The sequence below is a fragment of the Trachurus trachurus genome (assembly GCF_905171665.1).
Source record: "Trachurus trachurus genome assembly, chromosome: 2".
In the NCBI taxonomy this organism is placed as follows: Eukaryota; Metazoa; Chordata; class Actinopteri; order Carangiformes; family Carangidae; genus Trachurus; species Trachurus trachurus.
The window spans coordinates 2,991,460-3,008,006 of NC_139914.1; the positions used below are offsets into that span (position 1 = coordinate 2,991,460).

At 43.4% G+C, this 16,547-nt stretch overlaps 2 protein-coding genes across 3 annotated transcripts; both read right to left on the reverse strand.

Moving 5' to 3' along the window:
* Positions 1-305: 305 nt before the first annotated feature.
* Positions 306-10,772, reverse strand: timmdc1 (translocase of inner mitochondrial membrane domain containing 1). Of its 2 annotated transcripts, none has more exons than XM_083984728.1 (8): positions 10,713-10,761; positions 9,306-9,654; positions 7,461-7,626; positions 7,254-7,342; positions 5,242-5,309; positions 4,045-4,123; positions 1,149-1,259; positions 306-1,063 (listed from the first exon to the last, which is right to left on the reverse strand). In XM_083984728.1, exons 2-8 carry the CDS (start codon positions 9,638-9,640, stop codon positions 907-909), a joined length of 1,005 nt encoding a protein of 334 aa, XP_083840854.1. In that variant the 5' UTR covers positions 9,641-9,654; positions 10,713-10,761; the 3' UTR covers positions 306-906. The 2 variants fall into 2 exon arrangements, with proteins under 2 accessions (XP_083840854.1, XP_083840853.1); XM_083984727.1 differs by having other exon boundaries at positions 350-1,063; positions 10,685-10,772.
* Positions 10,773-11,002: 230 nt separating this feature from the next.
* poglut1 (protein O-glucosyltransferase 1) lies at positions 11,003-15,634 on the reverse strand. The gene is made up of 11 exons (XM_083985867.1): positions 15,560-15,634; positions 15,023-15,113; positions 14,754-14,897; positions 14,513-14,648; positions 14,294-14,415; positions 14,114-14,173; positions 13,702-13,801; positions 13,482-13,540; positions 13,138-13,305; positions 12,972-13,028; positions 11,003-12,415 (listed from the first exon to the last, which is right to left on the reverse strand). Exons 1-11 carry the CDS (start codon positions 15,630-15,632, stop codon positions 12,259-12,261), a joined length of 1,167 nt encoding a protein of 388 aa, XP_083841993.1. The 5' UTR covers positions 15,633-15,634; the 3' UTR covers positions 11,003-12,258.
* Between the last annotated feature and the right edge of the window lie 913 nt (positions 15,635-16,547).

Consider the following 16,547-nt stretch of genomic DNA (forward strand, 5'->3'; position numbering starts at 1 on the left):
TGCACGTCAGCAGTCGCTGCTGCATCCTCGGCCACAGCTGTGTCTGTGCCACATCTTGTTTACACCAGGGGCCAAGAGTGTGTGTGACCTAGTTACTGAAAAGCCCAAGAGGCAAAGTAAAAAAAAAAAGCACACTTCACATTACAAATATGGGGGGAAGCTGTTTCTTTATAGACATCGATTGACATTTGTTGCTGTGGTGCACAAAAAGAATGATGTGCACCGACTATAATAAACATCGGTTTCTATTCCTGTAAAGACCTCATCAGACCACATCTCTGCAGGACAGTGTGAGTCATGAGCTTTAATCGACAGAACATTTTGTCCTTTACCCAACAAAGCTAGACACTAGAAGACACAAACACAATCAAACACATGTAGTGAACAAACCAGAACAGACGATTTGGGCATCAACGAGTCAAAATAAAGACGGTTTTATTCGCTTGTCTCACCAACAAAGGTAACGTGATTTTGACTTTCGATCCAAATCAGCTGTCGCTCAGTGTTAGAAACGGCAACAAACATTTAGATTCACATCGTATGACAGTGTGTTTTCTGTGGAAGGAAGTCGATATGGGATGAGCACGTTATCTTGATTGGATGCTGCACATGAAACAGCCGTTTTTCTACCTGTACACTGTCAGTTCTTCAAGATTTACACAGCTTGCATGAGGTAAAATACAAAACATACAACTCTGCTTTGCAAAGGAGCGTGCATGAGCTTTTTCTTTTTCTAGCATCGCCCCGTTCTGTCTGTCTGTCTGTCTCTCACAACCACCTTCCTGAGCAGCAGCAGTTTGTGATGTGAAGCCGTTTTCTTTCAGTGTTTGTGATAGAGTCCAGTGGGGCAAAGACGCGACATGTTCATCCCACCTCAGTGTCCAGCAGAAAGCAGACAGCTCGCCGTTAGCTGCTCGAGTCCTGAGTATCTGCTGCTGCTGCATCGTTCTGTGGTAAACTGAGCAGCTCCTGGATCCTCTCCATGTCCTTGTTGGCCTCCTCTGCCTGACAGCTGACATTCAGATCTCCTATCAGCTCGTCCGTCAACTGCAAACGGGCCGTCCTGAGCAGAAAGGAGGGGCTCGTTTATGAAAATTGATTTTTCTTTTTTTTTCTAGCATGTAAAATAAAATGAAAATCTAACTTACCACTCTGCAAGTCTGAGCTCATACAGCTCCCTGCGCTCCCTCCTCCTCCTCTCTCGGACCGTTTCTCCAGTCAGAGACTGCATGCTCATGATCAATGCACCGGTGGGAATCCTGCACGGAACAGTTTATCATCAATACCACGTACATAAATGTCATGCAATCATAAATATAACATTTTAAAGGGATAGTAGCATTTTTTTAAAAAGTGGGGTTGTATGATCTACAAATAGCCCCTAAGTACTTTAATTGCAGTAGAAGACCCTCTGCACTCCTCCCGTTAGCAACGCCAGCCCATAGCCCTGCCCAGAGATTTACAACATACAGTGTTGTGAACAGACTCAAAGAAAAAGCCTATTTTCGTGGCCTAAAAGAGGTTTTACCTAAAAAAAATACACAGTTCCATTGTTCGCTATAATATAATTTTTTCCAGCCCTTCAAAGTGCAGAAAAAAGCAGTTTTTATTTGGAGCTAACCAACTGCTGATCGGCGGGCGCTAACCCTGGGCGGAGGGATACGTGAGTTGGTTAGGTCCAAATAAAAACTGCGTTTTTCCTGCACTTTGAAGGGCTGGAAAAAATTATATTATAGTGAACAATGGAACCGTTTCTTTGGGTCTGTTCACAACACTGTATATTGTAAATCTCTGGGCAGGGCTATTATGGGCTGGCGTTGTTAACGGGAGGAGTGCAGAGAGTCTTCTACTGCAATTAAAGTACTTAGGGGCTATTTGTAGATCATACAACCCCACTTTAAAAAAAAAATGCTACTATCCCTTTAAGGTGTGCATAATGTGCAATCAAACATTTACAGAGACGCAGCCGCAGCGTGAGTTTATTATATCGAATTCCTGAAACTCTTTGAAGTGTTACACAATCCGTTTTGTAACTGTTCTGTTACAACAGCTACTTTCGTTGCACAAATCCTCCCAGCTGTTTGTCTTTTACACAACTGTTACATGTTAGGTGGCAAACTTCCTCCTCCTCCTCCAAGTCCCACCTCCACCGTGAGCCTGGGTGGGGAGGGAGGGGTTAGGGTGATTCTGGGGTGAGATCTGGAGCGTGATGTGCTTTCCGATTTAGCTGCCTGCTTTCTTTTTTTTTTGCCCCCCCTCTTTGCACCTGGCGGAGTCGGGGGCTGAGGCTGTTTGCACACATCAAACGCTCCAGGTGGCTGGTCACTGAGGCAGACAGGGAGAGTGAGAGCTGCAGGAGGAGGAGGAGGGGGGGGGAGGGGGGGGGGGGGGGCAGTATAGAGCCAACAGGAGAGCGGACTAATCTGAGCCAACACAGAGCTGATGACCAGAGACAAGAAACCAGCCCCTCCAGTCTGTTACACCATCAAATACCTCACACTCAATCTCCATTATACGATCACATTCAAATCTGCTCCTGGCTCTGTGTGTGTGTGTGTGTGTGTGTGTGTGTGTGTGTGTGTGTGTGTGTGTGCTCAGCTGAAAGTGGCCAGAGAGGCGAGTGAAAAGTGGGACAGAGAGAAGAAGAAGAAGAAGAAGGGGGGGAAGCAGCACAAGTCCAGATCAGACCATGGTAGATGGAGATGAGAGGCTGGAATAACAGAGATGGTAGAAATGAAGAGGGTTGCAGCTGCTGCCTTGGCCTGCCTCCTTGCTCTCGTACCCAGAACACGGCCCTCTGTGGCGCACATGAGTCCCTCTGGCACCGCGCAGTCAGAGGTGGAGAGGGGGGGAGGAGGAGCGGAGGAGGAGGGGAGGAGGAGGGGAGGAGGGGAGGAGGGGAAGAGGGGGTTCAGCTGGGCGACAGAGGGTCGCTGGGAGGGGTGCAGCTGGCTGCCAGAGCGCTCACCGCTCTCAAGCACACGGGCACACGGATAGTCAACACGCACGGGAGAACACGCATGTCTGTTAAAAGCAGAAATGAGCAGCGGCTCCGGACAAAGTGACGGGATGGACACAGTGATCAGTGGCCGTTCAGAAAAAGCAGAAATCTTCGCTCATCTATTTCCTTGGCAGGTGCGTCGGAGGGTGACGATTAAAGGGATAGTTAAACATTTTGGAAAACTGGCCCATTGCCATAATCCCTATAGTCATAGCAGTAGGTTCGTTACCTTTAATTGTCGGTGCAAGCTGTTTTTAGAACGGCGGAGCAGAGCCGTGAGCTGCTCAGAGCTACGCTACGGAGGCTCATGGGGTTTCCCAATCAAACTCATCAAAATACACAATCCAACAACTCCACAACGCTCTGGTGGACAAGTTGTGACCTGCACATTCACCACGCTATGAGATAATAACAGAACGTTACCAGAGTTGTTTTAGAGGGAAATACAGAGACTGCTTGATGAAAAACTGTCCCTGAAGGCAACGCGCATCAGTGGTTTAGCATGAATTTCCCTCTAAAACAACTCTGTGTGGTAACGTTGTGTTATTATCTCATAGCGTGGTGAATGTGCAGGTCACAACTTGTCCACCAGAGCGTTGTGGAGTTGTTGGATTGTGTATTTGATGAGTTTGATGAGGGAAACCTAGAAATCCCATGAGCCTCCGTAGCGTAGCTCTGAGCAGCTCACGGCTCTGCTCCGCCGTTCTAAAAATATCTTGCACCGACAAATAACGGTAACGAAACTACTGCTATGACTATAGGGATTATGGCAATGGGCCAATTGCCAAAATCTTGAACTATCCCTTTAAGTCCAAATCAAACAAAGAAGAGTTCCCGCACACATAGCCAACTTGCAGAATTTATTGCGATGTTTCGGTCGCAAAAAAGTTAAAAACATTTCTAGAAAAGAGTGGTAAAAATTCTAAAAAAAAAAATCTAGAAAAGTGGTAAAATTAAAAAAAAAAAGAATAATTCTCAAAAAAAAAAAAGTTAAACAATTCTAGAAAAATTGGTAAAATTCAGGAAGCAGAGGCCAACCTCACCCCAGCACGGCTCCGATGATCGTCCCCGCCACCACGCCTCCGAGGCCCAGGTTCAGTCTGAACAGGCCTCCAGTGACAGCTGCACACACACACACACACACACACACACACACACACACACACTTTTACTGATATCATTCATAACTCAATTGGCTGCCATGTGTTGTACTACATCTTACAAATGTCATCGGGTTAACCAGGGTTGTACAAGTTTTATTACTATTGACAGGAGTAAAGAAATCTGTCATTTCATTTCCATCCTTTACAGTATTTATTCAGGGAAGCAGCCAACTGAGAGCAGACTCTGACGCCCTGACTACAAGATTAAAAACTATAAAATATAATCATGAAATTGGCAATAAAATAAAGCAATAAAACAATGTCAGATATTAAAGCACGTTGAGCAGACACAAGGAGAAACAGCACATACAGTAATGAATAGCCACAGCATCAGGGAAGGCAGGTACAATTATTATAAAAGTTACCAGACAGAGTTGTTTTAGAGGGAAATTCATGCAAAACTGCTGATGTGCGTTCCCGTCGGGAGCAGTTTTTCATCAAGCAGTCTCTGTATTTACCTCTACAACAACTCTGTCTGGTAACGTTGTGTTATTATCTCATAGTGTGGTGAATGTGCAGGTCACAACTTGTCCACCAGAGCGTTGTGGAGTTGTTGGATTGTGTATTTTGATGAGTTTGATGAGGGAAACCAAGAAATCCCATGAGCCTCCGTAGCGTAGCTCTGAGCAGCTCACAGCTCTGCTCCGCCGTTCTAAAAACAGCTTGCACCGACTATTAAAGGTAACGAACCTACTGCTATGACTATAGGGATTATGGTGATGGGCCAATTTGCCAAAATGTTTAACTATCCCTTTACCTGTTTCAGTTTGAGAGGGTCCTGCTGTCACAGAAACTAAAAGCTTTCTTTCCTCCCTCAGTGTGGTAACGATGCTGAGAGTCTTGATGCATGATGGGAGCTTCCCAATCAGTGCTTTGTAAATAAACAAGAGGCCATGTTGCTCTCTGACCAACCCACTTTTTTTTTTTTAATACAAGTCGCTTTGTTTATCCAGTTTGTCGCCATAAAAACTGTCAGTACTCAATTTATAGACTCAAGCTGTGACACACACCCAGTTTCCCTGAAAAAAAACACAACACATAGTGTGTTATTAGGCTTTGTGGCTTGGTGTGACTCACCTCCAGCTGCAGCATAATGACTGACGGCGTACTTGTCCCTGTAGACAGACAGTCCTGTGCTGACTGAACTAGAGAGAGGACAGACAGAGGAGAACCATCACTGGAAATAACAAACAACAATCAAATACATCAATACAAGACTTACTCTAATATTAATGACCGTCTGCTCAGCTGCATTACAGAAACAATTAGATGGTTAGAGCTAAAAAAAAACAAAACATTCTGCACTAAGTGGTTACCACAGAGCTTATACAAACTGTTCCCATCGGACTCACAATTACACAAGATGTTCATAACAGTTTAGTCTGAGCTGGTTAAAGCAAAACTTTAACTGCATGAAACTTCAGAAATTCCTTTTTCCCTTCCTTCTATCCCTCCATTCATCCTTACTTCTTTTTCCTTCCTCTTTTGATCCAATTGACCTGATCTGTTCCCTATATAATACCTCCATCTTTCTTTCCTTCCCTTTTCCCTTCCTTCTTTCCTCCCTTCTTCCTTCCTTGAACGAATCTGTTCCCTCCCTCCATCTTTCTTTACTTCCCTTTTCCCTTCCTTCTTTCCACAATCCTTTTTCCCTTCCTTCCTTCCTTCTTCTTCCTTCCTTGAGTGAATCTGTTCCCTCCTTTCATCTTTCTTTCTTTCCTTCCTTCCTTCCTTCTTACTTTTTGACCCAATCTGTTCCCTCCCTCCTTCTATCTTTCCTTCCTTTTTCCCTTCCTTCCTTCTTCCTTGAACGAATCTGTTCCCTCCCTCCATCTTTCTTTACTTCCCTTTTCCCTTCCTTCTTTCCACAATCTTTTTTCCCTCCCTTCCTTACTTCTTCTTCCTTCCTTGAGCGAATCTGTTCCCTCCTTAAAAATATCTTGCACCGACAAATAACGGTAACGAACCTACTGCTATGACTATATGGCAATGGGCCAATTGCCAAAATGTTGAACTATCCCTTTAAGTCCAAATCAAACAAAGAAGAGTTCCCACACACATAGCCAACTTGCAGAATTTATTGCGATGTTTCGGTCGCAAAAAAGTTAAAACAATTTCTAGAAAAGAGTGGTAAAAATTCTCAAAAAAAAAATCTAGAAAAGTGGTAAAAAAAAAAAAAAAAGAATAATTCTCAAAAAAAAAAAGTTAAACAATTCTAGAAAAATTGGTAAAATTCAGGAAGCAGAGGCCAACCTCACCCCAGCACGGCATCCTTTCATCTTTCTTTCTTTCCTTCCTTCCTTCCTTCTTACTTTTTGACCCAATCTGCTCCCTCCCTCCTTCTATCTTTCCTTCCTTTTTCCCTTCCTTCCTTCTTCCTTGAACGAATCTGTTCCCTCCCTCCATCTTTCTTTACTTCCCTTTTCCCTTCCTTCTTTCCACAATCTTTTTTCCCTCCCTTCCTTACTTCTTCTTCCTTCCTTGAGCGAATCTGTTCCCTCCCGCTCCCCCCATCTTTCTTTCTTTCTTTCTTTCTTTCCTTCCTTCCTTCCTTCTTACTATTTGACCCAATCTGTTCCCTCCCTCCTTCTATCTTTCCTTCCCTTTTCCCTTCCTTCTTTCCTCCCTTCCTTCCTTCCCTTCGTCCTTCCTTCTTCTTTCCTTGAACGAATCTGTTCCCTCCCTCCATCTCTCTTTCCTTCCTTCCCTTCCTTCCTTCCTTCCTTCCTTCCTCCCTTCCTCCCTTCCTTCCTTCCCTTCGTCCTTCCTTCTTCCTTACTTTTTGACCCAATCTGTTCCCTCCCTCCTTCTATCTTTCCTTCCCTTTTCCCTTCCTCCTTCCTTCTTCTTTCCTTGAACGAATCTGTTCCCTCCCTCCATCTCTCTTTCCTTCCTTCCCTTCCTTCCTTCCCTTCGTCCTTCCTTCTTCCTTACTTTTTGACCCAATCTGTTCCCTCCCTCCTTCTATCTTTCCTTCCTTTTTCCCTTCCTTCTTTCCTCCCATCTTTCCCTTTGTCCTTCCTTCCTTTCTTCCTTGAGTCGGTATTTCATGTGACACACGACGACACATGCCGGTTTCTGTTGCTTACTTGAACAAGGTGACGAACGCAGCCACTCTCCAGCTCCATCTCCAGCCGTATCTCACAAACCCTCGGATCGCTGCGTTGTGTGCCGATCGCTCAAGGAGTCAAACAGAAATAGAAATATTAAAATACCGCTGTCATTAGGTATTAATATGACAGTTCTCATTATAAATCATATAGTATCATAAAATCTGCCTTGAACCACAACCTTACCACTGCTTCCACACGGCTGCTGTACATCTCCGCCTGGCTGAGCTGGATGTACCTCTGCCTGGCGTGGCGTGCAGCCGGCAGGCCGCCGTAGATCAGGCCTGCTACCGCGGCAACGACGCCGCTCTTCATCACGTTGGTCAGCTCCTCTGGGTAACTCTGGCTCACTCTGCAGGGACACACAACAACAACAGCATGTCATTCGTGATGCATTTAAAACACGGAGGAAAAAGCTGTGGTAAATTAATATATATACCATGCAGTTTGTGTAACTTGACACAGAAGAAACAGGAAAATGCACAAATAGTTTAGAGTTTTATTCTATATTGTTACGGTTGTGAAGTTAACATGTCACCTGGGTGGTGATGGAGTCTGTGAAACTGACACTGTTTTCTTTAATCTTCCAATAACTGTCATGATTAATAACAACTGATATCTTTGCATTTTCGCTTGCAAAATGAACAAGTTTGTTGTTTTGTTGATAGTTTAAAGGGATAGTTCAACATTTTGGCAAATTGGCCCATTGCCATTGTAATGGTAAATTTGAATATTCCTTTGTTTTAATCACTTGAGCTGTCCCCACACCCTGCTTCCCCCAAGATATCAGATCTCCTTTTGTTTGTTACCCATTTGTGTATTTTAATCTCTAGACCTTGTAATTGTAATTTCAACCTCTTTGTAAAATACCCAACCTCCCACCTTCTCACCAAGATACCAGACTTTTAATTGTAATTGTAAACTCAATTCCTTTGTATTTCAAGTACCTAAGACACACAACCTCTCACTTTCTCATCAATATTCAAACCATTTGGTATTTTAAATTGTGTTGACTAGACCTCTTAACTTCTCACCTAAACACAATACCCTACAGGATATGGAACACACCTAGGGGGCGTTCCTAAGGTATAAATGTTTGGTCTCCCCATTTCTCTTTACCATCACCGCTTGGGTGAGGATTGACCTTTCTTTGCAAGGAAATAAAAACATGTTGGCCGGCAGAAGGTCTCTATTTCATTATTCACCAACAGCAAGCAACTAAGAATTTCCACGACACCATATTCGCTATAGTCATAGCAGTAGGTTCGTTACCTTTAATTGTCAACCCTATGAGATAATAACAGAACGTTACCAGACAGAGTTGTTTTAGAGGGAAATGCAGAGACTGCTTGCTGAAAAACTGTCCCTGAAGGAGTTGTGGAGTTGTTGGATTGTGTATTTGATGAGTTTGATGAGGGAAACCAAGAAATCCCATGAGCCTCCATAGCGTAGCTCTGAGCAGCTCACGGCTCTGCTCCGCCGTTCTAAAAATAGCTTGCACCGACAATTAAAGGTAACAAACCTACTGCTATGACTATAGGGATTATGCCAATGGGCCAATTTGCCAAAACGTTGAACTATCCCTTTAATGATCAGCTAATCAATCGGTGAAGTGAAGTGAGATCAAGTGGATGCAGAAACTGTTCATGAGATTTAAAGCAGAAGTAAGCGATCCGGTGGTTTTGGCTAACTTCCTGTCAGCAGATGGAGTTAACAGTCCCCGCCCTCGTCCCTACGTCACCACATTCACGCGCATCCCTTGGCTGCACACACAGAGAGGACCGCCCCTTTATGCCGTTCTCTCTCCTCATTGGATAAAGGTTGTAGGATACAAGGAAAGTTTTCTCCTCGGCTTACAGCAGAGCAGAGTGACTGACAGACCCGTGTTTCAGACCAAACACTCTATATAAGTGATTGCTGTCGGAATATACAGTATAACTATTTAAGACTTATATTAACACAAACATTACGCTTACTTCTGCTTTAAGTTTTAAAGAAAGCAAGGTGAAACAAAAGTTTGAAAACACCAACTCTTTATCGAAGAGATCCTTGATGCGGTCCCATCCTGTGTCTGGGAATTCTGGCTTGCCCATCCTGCTTGGCAAGGTGCTCAGAGCGGAGACGGGCGCAGGAGCAGGACTGGTGGAGGAGGAGGAGGAAGAGGAGGAGGAAGAGGAGGGCATCTGTGCAGGCTGGGCAGCAGCCACATCAGCTGCATGGACCCTGGGGAACAGGAAGCAGAAGGAAGGCGGCCTGGCGCCCTGGATGAGGCTCTGCAGCAGGCCAGCGCTCGCCGGGCCCCCGGGGGCCGAGTCTGCCTGCCATCTTTGCGAGGCGAAGCCTGTTCCGGGCCGCTCTGGACGCATCACGCTTCAGCTGGCTGCAGCGGCAGAGAAGCAGAAACACATGGCCACGGGTTGGGATGATGTTGCACTCACTGCCTCAACTTAAGCTCCATCCTCAAAACAAATAGCCTTCGGGCGAGTGAAATCCTGGCAGGGCCACACAGGCTGTTAGACTCAGCAGCTGTTAAATGGTGCAGTCTTATCAAAACACACACAAGCAGATTCTCGGGGAAAACGCTTCTTTCTTAACCTCAGAATACATTATTATATTTCTGTGCTGCTGCTGCTGTCCACAGGTCGTCTGAGTGGGACATGCTGGCTGGTCCCAGGTCTGAGGTTAAGAGAAATGGTGGCTTTTACTAAAGCTGTGTGACTTGGGAAATGCCACCTAATAAACATAAGAATATAACTGTGAATATATTTAAGATGAAAGAATGAATTAAAACAAATTCAACAAATGTCAGTCAATTTTTCCATCTCATATGTAATATTTACTTTTAACAGACATGTAATATATGATATTATTTCAAAATATAGTTGTTGTACCCTCCACATTTTGCAGACACAATTAATATGAATGGGATGACGTCTAATTATGATCAGTGACCAAAACCTGCTGCTTGTAGCTTCTTAAATAGCGTGAAAATAACCTGAAATTCGCATTTGTCAATAATGAAGCCATTTCACTGACTGATAAAGTAAAGTGTCTGAAAATACAATAAACCCTCCTGTCATTTATGAACTAATCTGTGACAAGGCAGTCCTTCTCTGCGACATATACACCACTTTTATACACTCTTATTGCATACTATTGTCGCATTGTGCAAACATAAAGCTAATAAATTGTATTAGTGTGTTTAAATGCATTTGTCTGTCAAAAATTGGGAAGATAAATGTAAGTATTCACCTTGTCCGATAACGGAACCCTTAGCATTAGCTGTTTACATGCTATTAGCTTCTATGACATTTAACCGTTTAGCAGCGGGTTTCCTCTATAAACTGCCTTAGTCCTGGTTAAAATAAATGATAAATCATTGATATCTCGTGTTTACAGTTCACTCTCACCTCTGTCCTTCTCCTGTCTGCTTCTCACCTGTGACTTTCCGACAGTGCGTCCACCGGCATCTCCTCTGACCTTTGACCCCGGCTGCAGCTGCAGCAGCTCGGCCGCCGAGCCGACAGCGCCGCCTGCAGCTGGAGGACTGAGCAAATCGCACTCAAATTTGTGCAAAAAAAAAAAAGTAGAGATGTCAAAAAATGAAAACTTTATGAACCAAAATTTATTGGTATATTAAAAAAAAAAAAAAAAAGCTGCCTAAGCAGTGACAACAATTTGAACGCCACATTATCAGGCATAAAATCACAGCTTATTGGTCAAATCAACGTTTCTTTTTCTTTTTTTTTCAACAACAGGGCAACTTCACCACAGGGAACCAGACTGCAAATCAATGACATGACCTTACATTAGACAAAAATGTGCTTGCTCGCAGTACAATACGAATATTACAACATATTCAGCATCATCCTGTATCAGTAGACTTTTTCTCTAAAAGGTAACAACAACAACAGTCTTTATGAAACTAATGCAAGTCATTATATTGCTAACTGTTGGCACTTTGTGTGAAATGAAATGTTTGTCCGAAGTATAAAACAATGTTATTGCATCCTTTGTATCAACAAGTAGATCTTTACAGTACATGGGTATGTATGTCGGTGCTCTGGACCTCGGTAACAGGCTGCTGGAGTTGCTCCAGTTGTCCAGCAGAGGGCAATGTAACAAAACAAAAAAAAGAGATTCAAATCAAAACATCTTCAAATTAAAAAAAAAAAAAAAAAAAACTACCATCTTATCTAAAATGTTCAACATGACCACTTTTCTCCGCCAAGAAAAAATATTCAAGCTACTTCATGACTTGTGCAGACATGGACCTAAACCATTAGATCAGAGTTGATCAAGGAACGCTGACAAACACGGTTCAGATGATGAAAAAATAAAAATATGTAGTGGATACGACCAGCTCCTCCCAACATAATACCATACTGCAAAACAATTTCCTATCATTTAAAATTAGACTTGTAGGTTGATGCACGGCCAACTGGGAAATGTTTGTTTGTAGTGACTGTCAACATTTTTCTTTAAGGAAGGCACTGAACTTTTCCTACCCCACATCCTTAGTACAATTCAAAACAACAAACTGCATGTATCCTGGCTGGGTATGCGTAACTTGATTCATGGTAGTTATTATGGTGAATAAACACTGAACCAGAAGATGATCGGTAAAGATCTGAAGATGTAAGTGGCACCTGAAGTTATGGCAGTGAAACCAGGGTCAACTCTCTCTATCTCTCTCTCTATAAACTCTGAAAAACCTCTGAAATGTGTAAGACTTAGTTACGCCTCATGTAACCGTTACTCCTCCTCTACATTAGACTAAAACACTGATCTCATTTAAAATACATGTGAAAAGCACGAGTCAAAGCTTCAGACTTTTCATTAGCTAAAAAAAAAAAAAAAAGGTGGGGTGTTATTGTGACAAAACTGGAACGCAGACAATTAAATGTTGTGGACTGGTTTACATTCATCATCATGTAGAGGTTTCTCTTCAATACATCCACCCTGGTGCTGCAGAGTGACAGTCCTATAGCTCCGTCCTGCCGGGTCTGTGGACGACCTGGTTGTAGCTGCTCTTCCTTTTGGGTTTGTAGGTGAGGAGTTGGCTGAACTCGGTGAGGAGTCTCTCCCAGTAGCAGGACACGTCCCGCATCCTCAGGTGGTCCAGGATGAACTCGTTCCCCCTGGAGGAGGAGGAAGAGGAGCAGAGAGTCAAGTTCAGCCAACGCACGGTTCCCATTGAAGGGATAGTTCACCCAAAATTGAAATTTCACTCATTATCTACTCACCCTCATGTGGACTAAGGGCTGGGAGAAGTTTCAGAGTCCTCCGTGGCTTCTCTGAGTTACAGGGGGTCTCGGCGTAGCAGTGCATGTCCATATGACGGTTGCAAATGGATACCAACTGTCTTCGTAACAAAAAGACACACCAAAAAACATCCAAATACCTCTTCAATACCGCTTCAATACAAGACGGACATTACATACGAGCAGCATGGAGGTATTTGGATGTTTTTTGGTGTGTCTTTTTGTTACGAAGACAGTTGGTATCCATTTGCAACCGTTATGTGGACATGCACTGCTACGCCGAGACCCCCTGTAACTCAGAGAAGCCACAGAGGACTCTGAAACTTCTCCCAGCCCTTAGTCGACATGAGGGTGAGTAGATAATGAGTGAAATTTCAATTTTGGGTGAACTATCCCTTTAAAAATCCAGTCGTAACAAAAAACCCTCCATTACCTTGTGGCGATCTCCTGTGCGACGGCATCATTGTCTTTGACAAACTGCAGAAGTTCCCTGAGGTCACAGAGAGTGTGAACAGTTTCATTTCGTGAGAACTGCAACGTCGGAATCGATAAATGAATGAATGAATGAATGAATGAAGGAAGCGTGGAGGAGGAGCTACCTGACGTCGGAGAGATCCTGCTTGACTGGGATGTAGTGGACCCAGGGCTTCAGCTGAGGGTAGAAGAACTCCTGCCACTCGTCGCCGACGTGAAACACCAGAGAGCCACAGAGGAAGAGATGTTTCAAGCGGAAGCTGGCTGCCACTCCCCGGAAGTTAAATAAATACCTGGAAAAGGAAGAAGGTTTTTGCGAAAAGGTGAAATTTGAGCTGATTCTCTTCAAGCAATAATGCAACTAACAATAAGTCGTTTTTAATTGTTTATGCATGACAGAACCGTTCCATTCGTCTACATTTCTTCTTGAAATAAACAAAAAACGAAAAGCAAAAAGAGTCCAACTTACTTGTATTTGCAGTGATCGACAAGTGGGATTTCCTTGGCTGGAGGTTTCCCTAGTGTGTCCTGTGACGGAAGCACATGTCAAGGTAAATGTCTGACACCCTGGAGGCTTTAAAGTCATGTTGAGGTTGTAAAAATGACTGACACAGAGAGAGTGGATTATCTTATAGCTTTATAATTATTATGAATTAATTTAACTATGGTTTAAGACCAATGAGACTGACCTTCTCAGACTTCCAGGCCTGGTTCTTTGTGTACTCTGCATCCACCAGATCAGGAGCTTCTCTGGACAGGAGGATCAGAGGGTCTCGCTCTGGACTGGTCCTAAGAAAAAAGCAGGGGAAAAAAAAAGAAAACTGTGTGTAAATCAGCTCGAAAACAATTCAGGGGTGAAATCTCGATCTGCTGCAAAGCCAAAAGCAAGGCGCTGTTTGACAGGTGAGGATGCATTGAGAGCATTTCTTCTGCTCAAGGCACAGTGATACAAACGGTCCCTACAGAGTCTAGAGCTGGCAACATTTATAAATTGTCACCTCGTGTAACTTTGCCACCAACTGCAATAAGGCGATAAGAGGAAAGTGGTATAAAGAATAGTCAGTGACCAATATGAAAACAGATTACTGACAGGAGACTCACCGTGAGCCTCTGAAGAATCCTCTGGACTCCTTCTTCTTCCACGGCCACTGAGCTGCAGACCTGACGGAGCACATCAGACGGACAGGACACACTGAAGTCACGCGCTAAATTAAATTTTAAAGCAGTTTAAAACAAAAAGGTATTGAGAAACAAAGGGAACATGAAAATGGTCAACTTTACTTTTTCAGGTCATCCCTCATCAGATCCCATCTCCCCAGTCCAGTTGGGTAGATCGGCCACACCGCAGGCCCGCCCTCCCAAAACGTCCACGCCGGGTACATGATGTCCTGGTAGTCTGAGGTCTGCACAAAACCAAACATACACATGCAAAAACCCGTTATTACATTTAATAATAAACATGTGTGTATGTGCGTGTTAAAGCACCACCCATAGTCTGACCTTACTGAAAGAGAAAACAGGGAGGGTGGGCTGCACCCAGCTGGGGACTTGGGGGTAATCCCTGACGTTAACCACCATCTCCAAGTCAGGTAAGCTGTCGATCACCTCCAGGATGAAATGCTCCACGCCGCTGCACCTGCAGACAGAGAACCGGCTTTAGGCAAAGCAAAGCAAAGCAATCACAGCTGCAGACATATAGATTTTTAAGTATTGACTTTTCGGTTTAAACTTTAACTTTTACCTTGCAGGGAACATGCAGTTGTGTTCTCGGTACAACTTGTGACCGATGACCTGGTAGTGGGTGCCCACCCCTCTTTGCACAGTTGCAGCCATGACTTCCTCAGAGATCCCACCTTTAAAGGGCCGCAAGTCATGTTGCAGGACACTGAAACAGAAATAAGTCTCCTTATAATATCTTCAAGACGAATAAAAAACCATTTATTACTTATTAACTAAGCATTAGCTCAGTAAAGTATATAATAACAGCTGATATTCTTGCATCACACGCACCTTAAATGGCAGCTGCAGTTGACAGAGTTGCATGAAGTGTAACCTTTAACAGCACCAGATATGTTTTCTCTTATTTTCTTCCACTCTTTGCCTGTGACACATAAAACAAATGACAAATTAAGACATCAGTGAATGTTCACTTTGTGCCTAAACATTGTATCACATCTGTCATATCCTCAGATGACACCTAATGTCCTTTACGTTATATTAGTGTGAGCTAATTAGCAGTTAGCTGACCTGTAGGTAAAAGTACCGGAAAAAGACTGAATATTAACATCTTATATCTTATCTTTACATTGCTACTGTTAACATAGGTGCTAACTTTTAACCGCAACTCATCCCAAAGTTAGAAACCAGGTTCAACTGTGTTAGCTCGGATGCTAACCAGTTAGCTTTGTCCAGGGATGATGAATGACTCCCGACATCAAAAGTTACCTCAGTTATTATCTCTCTCAAATAAAAACGCACCAAAGTCTCACTTTTTCACCCCCGAAACGACTTCAGAGAGTCGTATTTGTTGAAAGAATAATGAATTACCTGCAGCACCGACCACACTTAAATGACAAAGTTGGAGGAGTATTAAAAGCCTCCACAGCTGAAGGTGCTCCATTTTATCTGCTATCCTCTAGCAGCGTCTGAGGGGAAACAAAGCAGCGATCTGCGATCTGTTAATCATGTCTGGACCCGGCTATTACGGTATGCGCACAACGATTTTTCTTTTTTTTTTTTTATCCAATTTTTATTGAGTACAAGTGCAATTACACAAACAATACAAATAATTAAACAGGAGCCAGGGGTAGTTTTCAAATATAGGCATTAAATAATGAGCACAAATGAAAAGTTTTAGCAGCTTTTTTGTTGTTAGAGTCAGATATTTCCTTTTCAAAAGCTATAAATAAGGGCTTTGAGGCGCACAACGAAATTCATTTAGCACCATTAAAGGGATACTCCTCCAGATTTCCCTCCCTCCACAATTGCATTCACATCCACTGATGTCAATTCACTTCTCATTAACTTCATAGCAGGAGATATCACTTTCCAATGCATAACCGAAGCACCTTTTTATTATTATTTTTTGATGTGGATAATGACATTGCTGATTAAACAGCTGATGGGATTCCCAAAAGCTTCTCTGTTCTCTCATTTCAGAATTTATTTCAGGGAGGCATGAATGGCAACCTCATGAATGATTGTCCTTTTTAATGTGCTCGACTGGGTTTCTCAGTCAGGGAGAGAGAGAAAGAGAGAGAAATAGAGAAATGGGGTGGGGGCATATTCTCCTGAGATGTGGCCAGCAAAGCTAAGTGACGGAGAGAGGAGGAGACAGAAGACAGGTGGAGAAGGAGTGAGAAGCACACAGAGAGAAAACTGATTAAGTATTAGACATTAGAGAGGAATCGTAGATCAAATCAGTGGGTGAATTTCATATCTGTTCAAGCTGAGGCCGTGAGAGGTTCTGTGATTTCTCTGCCAACTTCAATCTGACTCACACACACAAAAAAAACACCTTTCAACAAAACAAGAA